The sequence below is a fragment of the Scatophagus argus genome, chromosome 13, assembly GCF_020382885.2.
Source record: "Scatophagus argus isolate fScaArg1 chromosome 13, fScaArg1.pri, whole genome shotgun sequence".
NCBI classification, from domain to species: Eukaryota; Metazoa; Chordata; class Actinopteri; family Scatophagidae; genus Scatophagus; species Scatophagus argus.
This window is the reverse complement of record NC_058505.1, coordinates 12,416,480-12,430,818: the sequence shown is the minus strand read 5'-3', so window position 1 is coordinate 12,430,818 and position 14,339 is coordinate 12,416,480. Positions and strand designations below refer to the sequence as shown.

At 41.2% G+C, this 14,339-nt stretch overlaps 1 protein-coding gene across 4 annotated transcripts in view; it reads right to left on the bottom strand.

Annotated features, from left to right (window-relative positions):
- Positions 1 to 14,339, bottom strand: part of LOC124069752 (ephrin type-B receptor 1-B) — a 145,749-nt gene that overhangs the window by 32,569 nt on the left and 98,841 nt on the right. For all 4 annotated transcript variants that reach the window (XM_046409164.1, XM_046409163.1, XM_046409165.1 and 1 more), the window contains exons 6-7: positions 8,061 to 8,185; positions 135 to 297 (exon numbers count right to left, since the gene is read on the bottom strand). In XM_046409164.1, the coding sequence (XP_046265120.1) occupies positions 135 to 297; positions 8,061 to 8,185 (288 nt within the window). The remainder of the gene's footprint in view (positions 1 to 134; positions 298 to 8,060; positions 8,186 to 14,339) is intronic.

Here is a 14,339-nt window from a genome sequence, read left to right as displayed (position 1 = left end):
CACGTGTATTCATGTGTATGTGTGTGTTTGAGTGAGAGAGAGAGAGAGAGAGAGAGAAAGAGAGAGAGAGAGACCGACACAGAGACAAAACAAGACAGGGAGAGAGCTGTTTCTCCTGGCTCAGAAATCCTTACCATCTGTGAGGGTTTGGAAGCACATCTTGCTGCTGTATTTGCCAAAGCCAGCCACAGTCCGGGCCCGCACCTGTACGACGTAAACTGTACCCGGCCTGAGGCTCTCCACGCGGGCAGTGTTAGTTTGGCTTCGTAGGATGGTAGAGTTAATCTCTGCATGGTCCTGAAAGAAGCGCCAAGAGAAGAGAGCGGGTCAGGGATTTCTTACAGAGAAGATTTCAGGGAAAAAACTCTGGTAAGACAAGATCCAGTGGTAGTAGTTTGACAGCGAGACAAGAAACAGACTTGTCAAACGTCGTATATTCAGGAAATAGCACAAAGATAGTAGAACAAATTTGGAGGAAATCTGTTTAGGCCGTATATTGTAGCTGTTTTAAATCAGAGATACAGGAAATGTAGTGTACTTTTGATTAACCACATTGATAGAGGACAGATGAAAACAGCAGATAAGAGAATAATAGAGTGGACAGTGTAGTAAAGGTCTCTCTTAAAAATGATGGACCCCTTTAAATGGCAAGAGGTAATACATAAAAGTTTTGGTCAGTTTGAACATCACATTCACCACATAACAATTTCCCAATCACACATTAACACACATACACAGTATGGTAATTATAGGCAATCATGTCTTTCAAATTACAAAGAGTAATAGCTTCTTCTGAACAGTAATAGAATAGCACTGCATATTTGTCTGTGGTGTGCTTTACCAGGCAGTTTAATTACTGCAAGAAGTTTGAACATTACATCCTCTTGTTTTGTTGTCTGGAGCAGATTGCTTTTTAAATATGATGGCAGGCCAGTTCCACCCACAGAAAGCATTTTATTTTTTCATTAAACGGAATGCTATAAAAATCCTTTTTGCAGTGTTTGTTGCAACATTCTATTTAGATATTTGCCCTATTTCTTATGGTCTGTTTTTAGATTTCAGTACCCGTTTAGATGCACTCAAAAGTTTTATTGTCACTTGTATAGACGTACATTATGAATATATACATTTGTTGATGCCTGCAAGGATGCATGCATATAGCCATCCATTATGTAAATGCTTTGGACCATGGGACCTGCTCTCCAGATCCAGCATCTCTGTCTTTCTCTCTCCAGGCTCAAGAGAGCTGGTCAGGCAGTCTGCTGCAGTGTTTGGGGTTTGCTGGAGGTATCTGCTATGGGGGATCAGTAATTACTTAGGCCTGTCACCTTCCCATAACCCAGAGCGAATATGACAGCCAGAAAATAAGACTGCACCTACACTACACCCACCACTGCAGGCTGCTGATAGCTAGATGCAGACATACTGTTGGGAGGAAGGGGGGCAGTTGAATGTGAAGGGGCAAAATTCCTCATGTCAGTAGAACAGTGTAAATACAGAGACATACCATTTAGTGTTTTTTTCCCCCTTTTTTAAGCCTTGGTAAACACATTGTTGGTTAATGCTGGACTACATCTTATTATACACGTATGAATGCTGAGATAATATGAATACAAAATCTTGAAAACAGTGTGGAGTGGAAAAAGTAGGTAGGTAGGGAGGAAACAAGGAACGGAGGTGGGGGAAGAAAATGGCAGGAAACGATAAGAAACTCGAGGCAGAAGCAACCCACATCGAAATCATTATCCAATCTGATTGGTGTAATTGAATCATTCCGGTTGCTCCGTCATTGAGCAGACGAGGTAAACACAGCTATGAAATCTGCCCTCACCCGCCAAACCCCCACATAATGATGTGTGCAATCACATTAGCTCTTATTGGACACTCTGGGCTCGATGAAGACAAATGTTTGGGCTTGGGAAGGGAGATCATCGCAACAACAGGCTTTCATTCTATCTCTGAGAGGAAAGGGACGTTTATAAATGGAACGCTGGATGTAAATGGTTTAGAGAGTTTAATCATTTTTCAGACCTTTTGTCCATTAGATCACACAATCTGTTATCCCTTCAATGTGCTGCATACAAATACGAGGAAAAAAAAATGTTAGACTCGACTTTAAATCGGCAGCTTTTACATTTGAAAAAAGCTGCAGAAACCAGAGTTCCCATGAGAGACAGGAACCTATAGTCACCCGTTCATCGAGTATAAGACATGGTTGGGTGCACGTGGACCACTTGGGGTCAGGAATCGCCAACTCCTGCTTTCAGTCATTGTGCATTTCTCAGGGCCACACCCCCATCTGTTGAATCTGAATGGAGGACAGGTGAGCAGACAGATGGTAAACCGCCAAAGGGGGAGCATCCCTTGAGGGAGCACCAGCTAGGAATGGCCCTTTCATGCTGCCAGTCAAATGGGGATTATGTGACACACACGCACACACACACCCACATCTGCCACTTAAAAATGAGTTGGCATTTGGCACTCCAGAACGTTAGGGGATAGCCAATGAAAGACCATGCCAGGAGGGACTTCCAGCCATGAGAGGTCCTCTCCTGCTGTCAGTCAAATGGGGATTAGGAGGACCACACCCTAACTTGCTAAATAAAGGAAGAGTCACAGGTGGGAAGGCAGATGGTGGAGCAACCAATCATAAACATTGCCAGGGGTGACATACAGGAAGCGCTGCAAGCAGTTTAGTCTCTGCAGCATTCAGTAAAATCTCAGAGTTAACCTTAGCGTATCTATATTTTATTGGTAGCTGTCTCAGAATGCCTCCCATGTACTGAATGATGGTGTGGCACACACACCTTTCATATTTTCTCCAGGAGGGAGCTATAAACAAACTACCTACATACATGGACTTGAAAATTGACAACTGAGAATTGGGCATATTTAATTCAAACCATTTTAGACCATTGACTACATTTACTAGATGTACTGTGCTACATTTGCCCCAGATCTATTATAAGCACATTGCTGGACCGCTGGAAGTCCAATACTCATATTTTTTATTTTTTTTATTTCAGTTTATTTTTTTTTATAATTGCCAATTTCTTACCAATTGCTATTGCATTGCCAGCATTGCTTTGAATTTCCTTTCTGACATATTTCTGCCCTTTCCGAGTGATTTTGAAAGATCTTATTTTATTTTTTTAGGGGGTTGGGGACTTTGGGTTTTCAAATAAACCTGACTTCACTTGTTGTGTGTGTGTGTGTGTGTGTTGGTGTTTATTTGTCTGTTTTTCAAAAAATGCCAACCCAACCACAAAAAATAGACAGCATGGCTGCCTGGCACAAAGACAGACATGGTGGATTACCATGTGTCCTCTTCACAGGCTCACATGCGCACCATGCAAATACACAAACACACAGACACACACACATAAAGCGAGAGACAGGGGGAGTTTATGAGTGAGAACAGTGTAATATTATGTTTGTAAAGTGGAGATCAAGAAAATAAACTTTCCCATTAATGTAAAATTAAAATGCATTGCCTATGACAAAAAAGAAAAGGGGGAAAATAGTGGCTAACAATTCCAGTCTCTGGGACTAGATGGGTTTATTTACCAAGTGCAAATAATTACCATTAACTCATGAATTCTAATCTATAATCTAAAGTAATGGTTATTATTTTGTACAGATCATCTGTCCCAACCAGGTGGATTTACAAGCTTTTACAAACAATGGCATAACCATAGCTACATGTTGCAGACAGAAAAAAAGGGTTCCCAAATATACTTACAAATACACAAATATACCAGATGTTAAAATACCTCGGTGACAAGTCCTAATAAACTCCATGTGGAAATACCATACCACAATCTCTGTGATATACCTGAAAAGTAGACTGTGGAGGCCTTCTGGACTGATCACCCACTCCTAACCAGTGAAAAAGGATTTTCATCTCATTCTGATTCTGTAAAAACAACCGCTAAACAGTAATGAGCATTTTAAGAGAAAGCTGAGAAGAGCCATATTATCTATAGTTATTTGGAAAGGAAATTTATTTGCTTCAGTTCATTTGCTTTCAGTTTGTTCTCCCTGTTCTTTGCAGCCATCTCCTTTTGAGATGACTCTTTGTATGCATTCCATTCACCTGGAGACTAACAAGGAGGCCTGAGCGAGCGGTGTGGGGGACAAACAAAGAGGGAGAGAAGAAGAGAGTCTGAGGGAGGAAATGTGAATACCCTTGCTGGGGGACTGAGGGAGTACTGCACAAGTCCTGCTTTTCACAGGTTCCATTAAAAATCTAAACTTGTCTGTACAACATCTGTGTGTGTCTACAAAAGTGTTGACTCTGAAGGCTGGCAGGGAGAGAAGAAAAGAATAATAAATACTTTCTCCTGGCTTCTCTTCTGAGGAATTGCTAATTATATGTAAAGCACAAGAGGGATTTCAGAGTGCAAAAATGCAGATGGTGCTACGGTCAGTGTGCTGCAGATTTTGGTGGCATGCTGTAAACTTGAATTTATCTTAGGTTCTCACATGGCAGTATGACAGTACTACTGTCATCCTGAATGGATACACGTGAACCACTGCTGACACACAAACACCGACACGAGCTCAGACACACCTGCACCCTCTGTCTGAAACCAACACACACCGAGCCATCAGTAACCATAGCTGGTGGCGGCTCTGCTCCAGCCTTAATGGAAGGCCTGACCTTCGCTATGCCGAGTTACTTCCACCCTCCCCAAATTTTCAGGCAACCAGAGAAAGGGTAGGAGAAAAATTGAGAGACCGGGAGCATGAGATTCGACTTTTTCTCTGAAAACCTTTAATTCATTTCATCTTGCTTCCCAATTTAAAGGGTCCTGGGACCACTTACTCTGTAATGAGAAAGTGGGTTGAGGAAGGGAGTGAAGCCTGTTGAGAGAATAGCCTTCAGCACTCACTACAGCTTTCAGGTGAAGCTGTCAAAATGAAGCCTTTCTGAGTCATTATCAGGCCTTTCCTTCATGCAACAACAATATAAACTGCCAGTCTACTGCATAGGTGGAAGACTGGGTCTTATTTTTGAAGGTTGGCTAAACATTACTACTGGTAACATTTTATGCACAAACATAATGACAGACACTATGGACATCAAACAAATATGATGATGAATACATTTTTCTCACAACACGCACAACTCAAGGTTCCAGTCACTTGTGGGGACTCAGAACAAGTCATTGAACAGTAAACATCTGAGCCGTGTATGCATTAGAGAAATACTGTCATGCCATTCATTTGTACATCATGTAAACACATGATAACCTTTTTTGAATGAATGGGGCACCATCTTGGAACATGCTATCCAGTCCTTCTTAAATGTCCAGTGTATGGGATTTAGGAGGATTTATTTTCAGAAATGGAAAATAATATTCATAATTATGTTTCCATTAGTGTGCAATCATCTGAAACTAAGAAACTAATCTACAGAGGATCGTCTTCGTCATGGAGCCTGTCATGTTGCACCTCCATGTGTCTACAGTAGCCCAGAATGGACAAATCAAACGCGAGTTCTAGAGAGGGTCTTTTTTTAGGGTCCAACATAGGTTCTACAACAAGCTTGGATAGAGAAGGAGAAGGAGAAGCATAGGGTGTTCAGTTGGTTGGAATCTGCAGCCTCACTGCCAGATGCCACTAAATCATACGATCCACATTGGACATTTAATGCATCCATACTTGCATACTTGCATTCTGGAGGTCAAGGTCACATGAGCCTGTGAGCCCACAGTTCAAAAACATCTCGAGACCTATTGTTCCCTGTCATCCCTTACCTTTTCTCCATGCTTCGCCACTCTCTGCTGTGAACTTTTAAATCAAGGCAAACATGGCAAAAAAATAATCTTAAGAAAAAAAAGTGTAATTACTTCTGAAAAAGTTCTTATGTGTCTACAACAATTAAAGGTGTGAGAAATATGTTATCAGGCTGATGGCTAAAACTACAACATTAAGCAAAGGTTTGAAAAAGGTTGAATTTTCTTTTACGATTACCCTGAGCTATTACTCTGCACAGAAAGTAACAGTGCCACGCTGCTGAAGAAGTCACTATTGTAAATGGGTGTAGGGGGCTTCCTGTGAGATGGAGTGTACAGAGAGACAGCTCTCTGCTGTGCTAAGGACTAGCTGACTGTGTCAGACACGCTGAGACAATCAACTCCAGCACCATAACAGTATGACTACTCTCAGATTAATGTGGGCACTGGCGAGATGCATAAAAAAGGAAGGCAAGTACTGCAAGGCCATTTTTATATAAAAAACCCATTTTTTATGATTGTATTATCTAGCCTAGAGTATAAGCTACCCCTGGGGCTTGGTAAAACTGGGATTGAGGACTGTGTGACACACATGTCATCCACCTATAATCGCTTTTTATGACTAAAAGGCTACATCATCATGCTACCGCTGCATGAAACTTACAGATTTTCTGGACATCTCAAACATTCAAAAAATCAGAGGAGAGCTGGCTGGGCTGACCTCGGTGAAATGCAATTTAATGCCCTGCTTCTCCATCTGCAAGGAGCAGGTTCAACATGCATGCAAGTAACCCTATCCAGTATGCATGACAGAATTTATGTGGACTTTTCATCATGCATATAATAAATTTTAACTGGTACTGATACAACCCATATGGCCTACACTTGTGTTTAATTCTTTTGCCCAAATTTGACACCACCTGCTTTTTTTCTTTTGAGTGTTGGTGATTAATCAGGCACAAAAACACATCTGCAGTGACACTTTGGACAGCAGAGGCTGGCAGATGAAAAGTCTGTTTGGTGCCTATAAAAAACTTTGTCAGGTCCAAAATACAGAGTGTCAGTGAAGGACCACCAATGTGGAAATCTCATCTCCACAGCCCTGTGTGTCACAAAGCAATTACTCTGACTCACCTTCTGTGTCTTACTCACACTCACATGGTGGTACATTTCCTAGAAATGCATACTGTACACAGGGATATGAATATACATCAAAACAGAAGTAGACAGTGTAATGCATTACTTCTCTGTCACCTGAATCATGCTGGTGCAATTAGCAATCTTGCCCTCATTAATTCACTAATTTGGGATTACGCTATGCTATTTGTGTGAGGACACACTACATAAACATCAATAGGATTAGGTTTCATTGATATTCTTGAGATACTATTAGTGTTATTTACATGACAGTAAGCTGTTTGGTAGAAAAGGTTTCTCAGGGCCTTGGCAATCTGATTCAATTTTATGACCTATGCAATACCAGGGTGGGGGCAGGGAGCAACTGTTTCCAACTGCAAACATCATTTAAAAACATGATTGTTGTTCTTAGAGAATTTAGTGTGACAAACACTATTCTAAGGTGGGGCTGTGAACATTGATCCACAAACCTTAGTCAAAATGAACTTGTGTGAAATAAATAACTCAGAAAAACATTTATAAACTCTATTGATATTTTTCTTTTATTTGGACAGCACAATGTGAGAGCAGGTGCACAAAGTCTTGCAAAAGTCTTAGCTTCAGATGACAAAGACTGGGGAAAGAACATGCATGACCAACCTTGCTATACCTATCGATCAGCTTTAGGAGGACAAACAGGGACCCAAACAAAAAGCTAGAGTCTCCAATCTCTAGGTATCATTATGTCCTGGACCTTGGGAAAAGCCTACAGGTCAATACAGGAGCAGCACAGGCGCTGTGGGGTAGGGCTGGCGACTTAATAAAGCAGACGTATTGTGTGTGAGCAGACGGGTCGATGTGACTCCCCCCAGACGCAATGCATTTTCACAGCGGGACAGGTTGCTGCACTGTGCAGAGTGGGCCTGGAGCAGAGGTCAACCTATTCACTTCATCAACAGCAGAAACCAAAGAACAGTGGGAGAGATGGAGTGAACACAGTGAAAGAACATATTATCAACCCAGGGGACTCTGCTCACAGACATCCAGGAAAGCTTAGATTTTGAGGGGGGTGTACATATAGTTTGCTATGCATGTGCACAGTAGGAGACAACACCTCACCTAGTTACTCAAAGGCAGCACTGCTGCCGATAGACATGAAAATCCAGGTGTGTTGGCCTTTCCACACACACATGCACCTCTTACCTTCTCATAGTAGCGCAGCTCATAGTCCAGGATGATGCCATTGGGCTGTTCAGGTTGTGGCCATGACAGTGTGAAGCTATTCATGGTGGAGCTGATCTGGTGCATGATGGGAACTATGGAGGGAGCTGTAGGGCACAGAAACAGTAACAGAGATTCAGAATGAGTACACTTCTAAAATATTGATTAATACAGATATGTTTCAAACACAACTGTCTGAATGATATAAGATATTCTGCCTTGATCCAGAGGTATAATAATAGTACACTGAGGGTCTCCTTTGCTAATGTTGATTTCCTGGTACAGTGAGGTGAAGAAAGTAGTTTGGGAAGTCTCTTTTGATTGTCCAGTATTCCCTCAGACACAAGGTGAAACTTCAGCTTAAGCTCAACATGTGGAACCGTGGTCTTTTGTAGCGATGTAGATTCTTAATTTGGATTCACGATAAGTATATCATCCAGCTCTGGCTCAACCGCTTCATTGTCTACCAGCTAATCATTGCTGGTGGACATTTTAAAAATAGGGTACAATTGCTAAACATATCATCTAATGTTTGTAGTTAACATAATTCATCATCAGGTATCTATTCTTTGCACAGAATACAAGTTTAAACAGTACAAGTGCCACTGTCATCAGTAACCAGGTAGCCAGTAGAGTCAAGCTGATCAGAGTTGCACTCAACCATATTCTAGCACTGCAATATGTGCTGGCTTTGGACAAAAAATTGGCTGCTCATTTGGCAAAGATTTCAGGGTGTGGACTTCAGTGGAGTGTCAGCTCCAGTTAGCAGGACTCGGGATACCTTTGTGCCAGAATTGCCAGTCACCATGAGCCTGGCTTGAGTCCAGCAACCAATCGAGTTGGATTTAGTCCGCTGTTGGACTGAGTCACATTGGCTATTTGGGCAGAATATTGAAGGACTAAGTGTGGCATCCACGGGAGGCATTGGATGCAGTAATTAGCACAGCTTCAAAGATTTTCAGATCTTCAAAAGTGGCAGCTAGGTCATATTTTAAATCTGCGACAAAGACCTACATATGGCTATAGTATACAACATGATGTAATGTCATTTACCAATAACTGTCAATGTCCTTCTAAAATATGATTTTAACAGACAAAAAAACAAGTTAGTTCTTAATAGAACAGTAGTAGTTTTAAATTGCTCTCATTCAGGATCCACGCAGTTAGTTTAGGAATGTATGCTGAAATTAAATGAGCAAACACGTATGACATGAACAGAAGAGGTTCATCTGATCTATCTAGAAGTAAAAACAAAACACACAAAACTGATTGTGTTGTATTATGCAGTCTTACAGTAGGCAGTAACACAGGCAACATTTTATGAAAATTTGTATCAACTGATTTATTGCAACACCCCCTGTGGTACACTCCACTGCTGATTTCAGTGCAAATGATGTCATGGTGAGCCATGAAATTGCTAAACAGCGCAGGCAGGAAAATATATGCTTGCATCCAATAAAACTGCCATTCTGCAGGCACAAGCAGACTGTGCTAGATCTTCAGCAAAACAAACATCCTAAGTTTCTATGTTCTATCTATATAAAAACTATAGTCATAAGACGACTTTTCTCCAGCTAATACAAAACATGTAAAAGACCTCACCTGTGTGTGAACCACACATTACTCATTAAATTAAACATATTGGAATCAAACTGGTCTGGTTTTGTAATCATTTAGGCCCAGCTGCACAGTCTATTCTATCCTGCAGCCTCAGTACACCTGAATGCACACACATGGGCTGCCAATTAACCCAGAATTAACCCTGTTTTGAGTTGTACTTCACATGCTGCTCAGAGATTGTGTTATTGGACAGAGGAAGACATCACACCTAATAATAGATTGCACTCAATATGTGTGTGTGTGTTTGTGTGTGTGTGTGCTTGTGTTTCTTCCTGTGAGTGGTTTCAAATTTTTAAATTTGTCTGGGCAGAGGTCTAGGAACAACTGTCTTCCTTTACTGTTACCATTATAAAGGCCCAAGTCTCAAATATTATACAGTATTACAACACCCTGTTGAAATACTGCATGTTTCAACAAGATCTGCATCTGAGCAAATGCAGCATCGGATTAGCTGCATAACCTCAGAATTTTTCTTATCTTTTATCTAAAGGGATTAAGGGTCTTGAAAAAATTAACTCAACAGAAATTAACCCTAATTTTTACCATCTTTGTTTTTATTATACCTTGGCACTTCTCTTCAGTGTTGACATTTAACAAATCTGTGGATATCGTCAAGGGTCGTCAAGGGAGTTCAACACCCCAGACATTCTACTTTGTGAGGAAAAAGTACATTTTTCTGGTGCTGACAATCCCTCATTCTACTGTTTGTTGTGTTAATATGTGGGCAAGCTCACAGGTTCCTAAATGTCACAGACAGTGCAGATGAGTCGGTTCCTAAAACTTTATATACACCATCCAGGGCCCATTTGGATAATTAATTTAAGGTTGCAGTCATGCTAACTGCTGTTTCTGTCCCGTCTGTTTTTTTTTTCTGAAAATAAATAAATTACTAGTTCCTCTGTAGAAGAAGATTTTTCATGGCAGGACATATCTGAGAAAAGCGTCTTAGAGCAGCAAATGTGAAAACTTTACGGGAAATGGGTTTAAAGCGCCTGAAAACATATTTCCTCATCGGCTTCCTGCTATAACTGATACGGTCCAACATGAACAAGCATGAACTGTTTTCTGCAAAAGTCAAAACTGTTTGGCTCTTTAGAGATTTCAGTATTCGTGTTCTTCTGTGTGCTTTTTCTACCCATTTGAAGTGAGCAGGGCTCAATTGGAAAAATTTGACTTCATCATGTCATCATGTAATGGTGAACCATTACGGTTGTGCGGTTGTTTGCTCATGCACGCAGCACTCAATGAAATATGATAAAACCACATGCACACAAAGTTTGCGAAGCAGAGCACAGTATTTGAGTGCTAAACTCTTAATAAATACCACCTAAGGATGTTTTCCCTAATTTAAGTTTGGCTGTTGCTTATTAAGGCAAAGTTTTTTAATCTTAAAAAGGATCTGATAAGTTTTCAGGAGCTATAATTAGAATCCTTAGTGTAAATACACCAATCTATGATAGAGACAGACGTGTTTATAAAAATGACCCAAAATTTTAAATAAAAATACAGCTCAGCTTTTATGTACAAATGAATCACTTTAAGGGGATGTGAATACGCCCCCGAATCAACTATATGATCCCAAACTCCTCCAAGGTGCTCAGATAAACTTTAATTTAAAGTTCAAAGATGAAACCAAGCAAACTTATTCATCAAACCAATTTGTGAGCATACAAGTAAGTTTGATTAAAAACTCATTCTGCTGCTGCTCATATTAAGTTCAAAGCCTTGGTGTTTGTGTACAGTGCTGGAAAGGAATCTCCTACCCCATGTCTGCAGGCATAAATACAACCCCTCACAAGCCCATGCTCTACATTTTGTGCCTATCAGCCTCTTGGCTCTCAGCCTGCTCGCTGCTGAGGCCTAGTCATTGCTCCACCTGGTCTCCACTCACCATCTTTCTGAATAACTCCTCTATTCAAAAGGCAGCAAATGGCGCCCTCTCAACTAAATGATCCTTTTTATTAGATTCCTTAATGATTATTCTACTTCTTTTCCTTCTCTTTGTATTTCAGCCTTGCATAAATCCACTTCACAGTCACAGGAGCTCTGCAAGATGAAAAGCACCTGACCTTTATACTCAATGTGGTTGCACAGAAAAGACACCATACTCCGCAGTTTTTGGGTAAATATTTCTGGATTTGATTGTCAGATAATGACCCCAAATGTAAATGTAAACAAATGAATGAGCTCTGTTTATCCTGTCAGTGTGAATGGATTCTGGTCCATCTGCCTCCCTGCCTCTCACCTGCTGCCCTCCCTCCCTCTTTGCTGTACTCTAGACAGAGAGTGCGAGGGCTAAGCTTCACCTCAGTGCACTTCAGCCTCTCTGCCTCTCAGCCTGGTTCACGCTCCACTGACCAGGGCTAGGGCTGCCTGGGCCGCATTATCAATTACCGGCCACAGGCATACACTGTTCCTGACAGACCCAGGGGAGAGGCACTCCACACAGAAATTCCTGCAGTGAAAAAGGGGTTGAGGAGGAGAGGTATTTTTACAGCCAAAGCCTCAAGTCCAGGTCCCAACTGAATCCATGCATTCAGAGAAGAAAATAAATAAATAAATGACTAAATCATGCATGTTTTCAAGTACCCAATTTCTAAATGACATTTTTTCAGGAATTCAAATTCTGGTTGTGGTCATTGATTATGATTATTATGGCTTACTTGTGATTTAAGTTGTAATATTTGGTCATTAACTTTCATCTTTACAAAACGAATTCTCACTACATTCCCTGAAGAAAAAAAACTTTTCTCACTGGCGTGTCCCACTGGACAGACAGTGTCCATGTTTTCGAGAGATATAAAGTGCACATGTACTTTATGCATGTGTGTTTGTGTGCCCGAGAAGCCTATGTGTGAAGAGCCTGTCAGAGACAATGTGTTGTGCCTGTATGAGGGTTAAGTTCAGCCCAATGAAGCACTGCTGTCCCCTCCAACTGCGTCCCCCACTGTCACCCTGGGACGATGATGCTGACAGTGATTGGTGACTGTGTCCTGCACTCCTCTCTCCTCCCTCCATCCCTCCCATCCCTTGCTCCTGTGCTCCACTTTTATCTGGCCCCACTTGCTGCCCCTGGCTTTTAATGCAGAGCTTGGCTCACCATTAATCAAAGTCAAAGCCTCCTAGTGTCTGGCTGAGAGAGAGCAAAAGGAGAGACAGAGAGAGAAAAAGAGACAGAGAGAAGGTGGAAGAGGGTTTGAAAAGAACTGTTGAAAGAATGAAAAGCTTCTTTACCTTTGCACAATTAATCTGCTCTGGAATACAGATGAGTTGGAGAATCATTTTATCATTTATTATGGCTGGCACAGACCTGAAACTCTATTTCATTTTGTCACCTTGATTCATATGACATAGTGAGGTCATTAAATGTGTTGTTTTACACTTTAAAAAAATCAGTATTGCACTGCCACAAAGTTGGGAGACAAAATAATTAAAAAAAAAATGGTTTCCCCCTTTTAAGGGTAAAGCTTGGAAATGCATCTCAAAGTTCCCGGCAAATACTCACATTTTTCTCCTCACAACCTACATGTTTATGATGCAGCCTTTCTTTTCACAGCCAAGTTAACCATGACGACATCACACGGGTTATTTTCTTAAACTTTAGAAAACTTCCCCCCAGAGCCACCGAACACACTGTACAACTGTTTTCATAGGCTGAGAAGTACATGACTAACAAACTGAATTTGATGTCTGAAATCAGAAAAGCTCCCTTTTAAAGTGTAAGTAAAAAAGTCTTCTGTACCATCTAAAAAATAGCCAGTACTCTTTAGTTTTATTAGCCCCACTCCCAAATGAGCATAAATGTTTTAGGTCTCCAACTCTCTCTCTTTTCACTGTGTCTTCCCTCTCATTGTGAGATTCCTGGGATAGAGTGTAGATGGCTGTCACTGTTCCTCACGTAGCACAGCTTTCACATCTGTATTCTCAGCTGCAAGTTTCTGCTCTGCCTCAGTTACTCTCAGCGAAATGATTGGACAGAAAGTTGTACTATAATTGGTCAGCTGATGTTGTAGCATTCAACTCTGTGCAGAGAAAACAAATACACAAATACTTATGGCCACATTCCCAACCACATATACAAGCCCACTTGTTCTTTTTCTGTGGTGCGCTTGTGTGGTTTGTGCTTTAAGATGCTGGCATGCCACTGAACCATGCAGCCTCCTAATAGGGGGGCTCAGTGTCTCAGATGAGGATAGCAGCCTATAGTCATGTGCTGTGCCTCTGTCAAAGGCACAGGTTTTACTAGTACCCTCCCTATTAGCAGGGGCTCAGAGGGCCAAGCCAGCCATGACTATATGGTAATGGGCCTCTCTCAAACATCATAAAGAGGGATCAGTTCAGCACCATGGATTTCTGTCAAGGAACCATGGTTGGAATTATTTTCAAAATCACATTATACATGAAGGATTCTGAGTGTAACTCTATGTGGGGGGGGAAAAGAACCTCTAAACTGTATGAGTATACCTTCACATAGACACAAACACACACAAGCTTCCTACTGACACTTAATACACTATATGAAGACATCGCAATTGACAAGGGGACTCTCTAGCATTCGAATCCACACTTTCATTTTTGCCTGCAGCTAATACCTCACTTTCTGGATGCAGGGACAAGATCCAACATTTATGGGAGCAGACA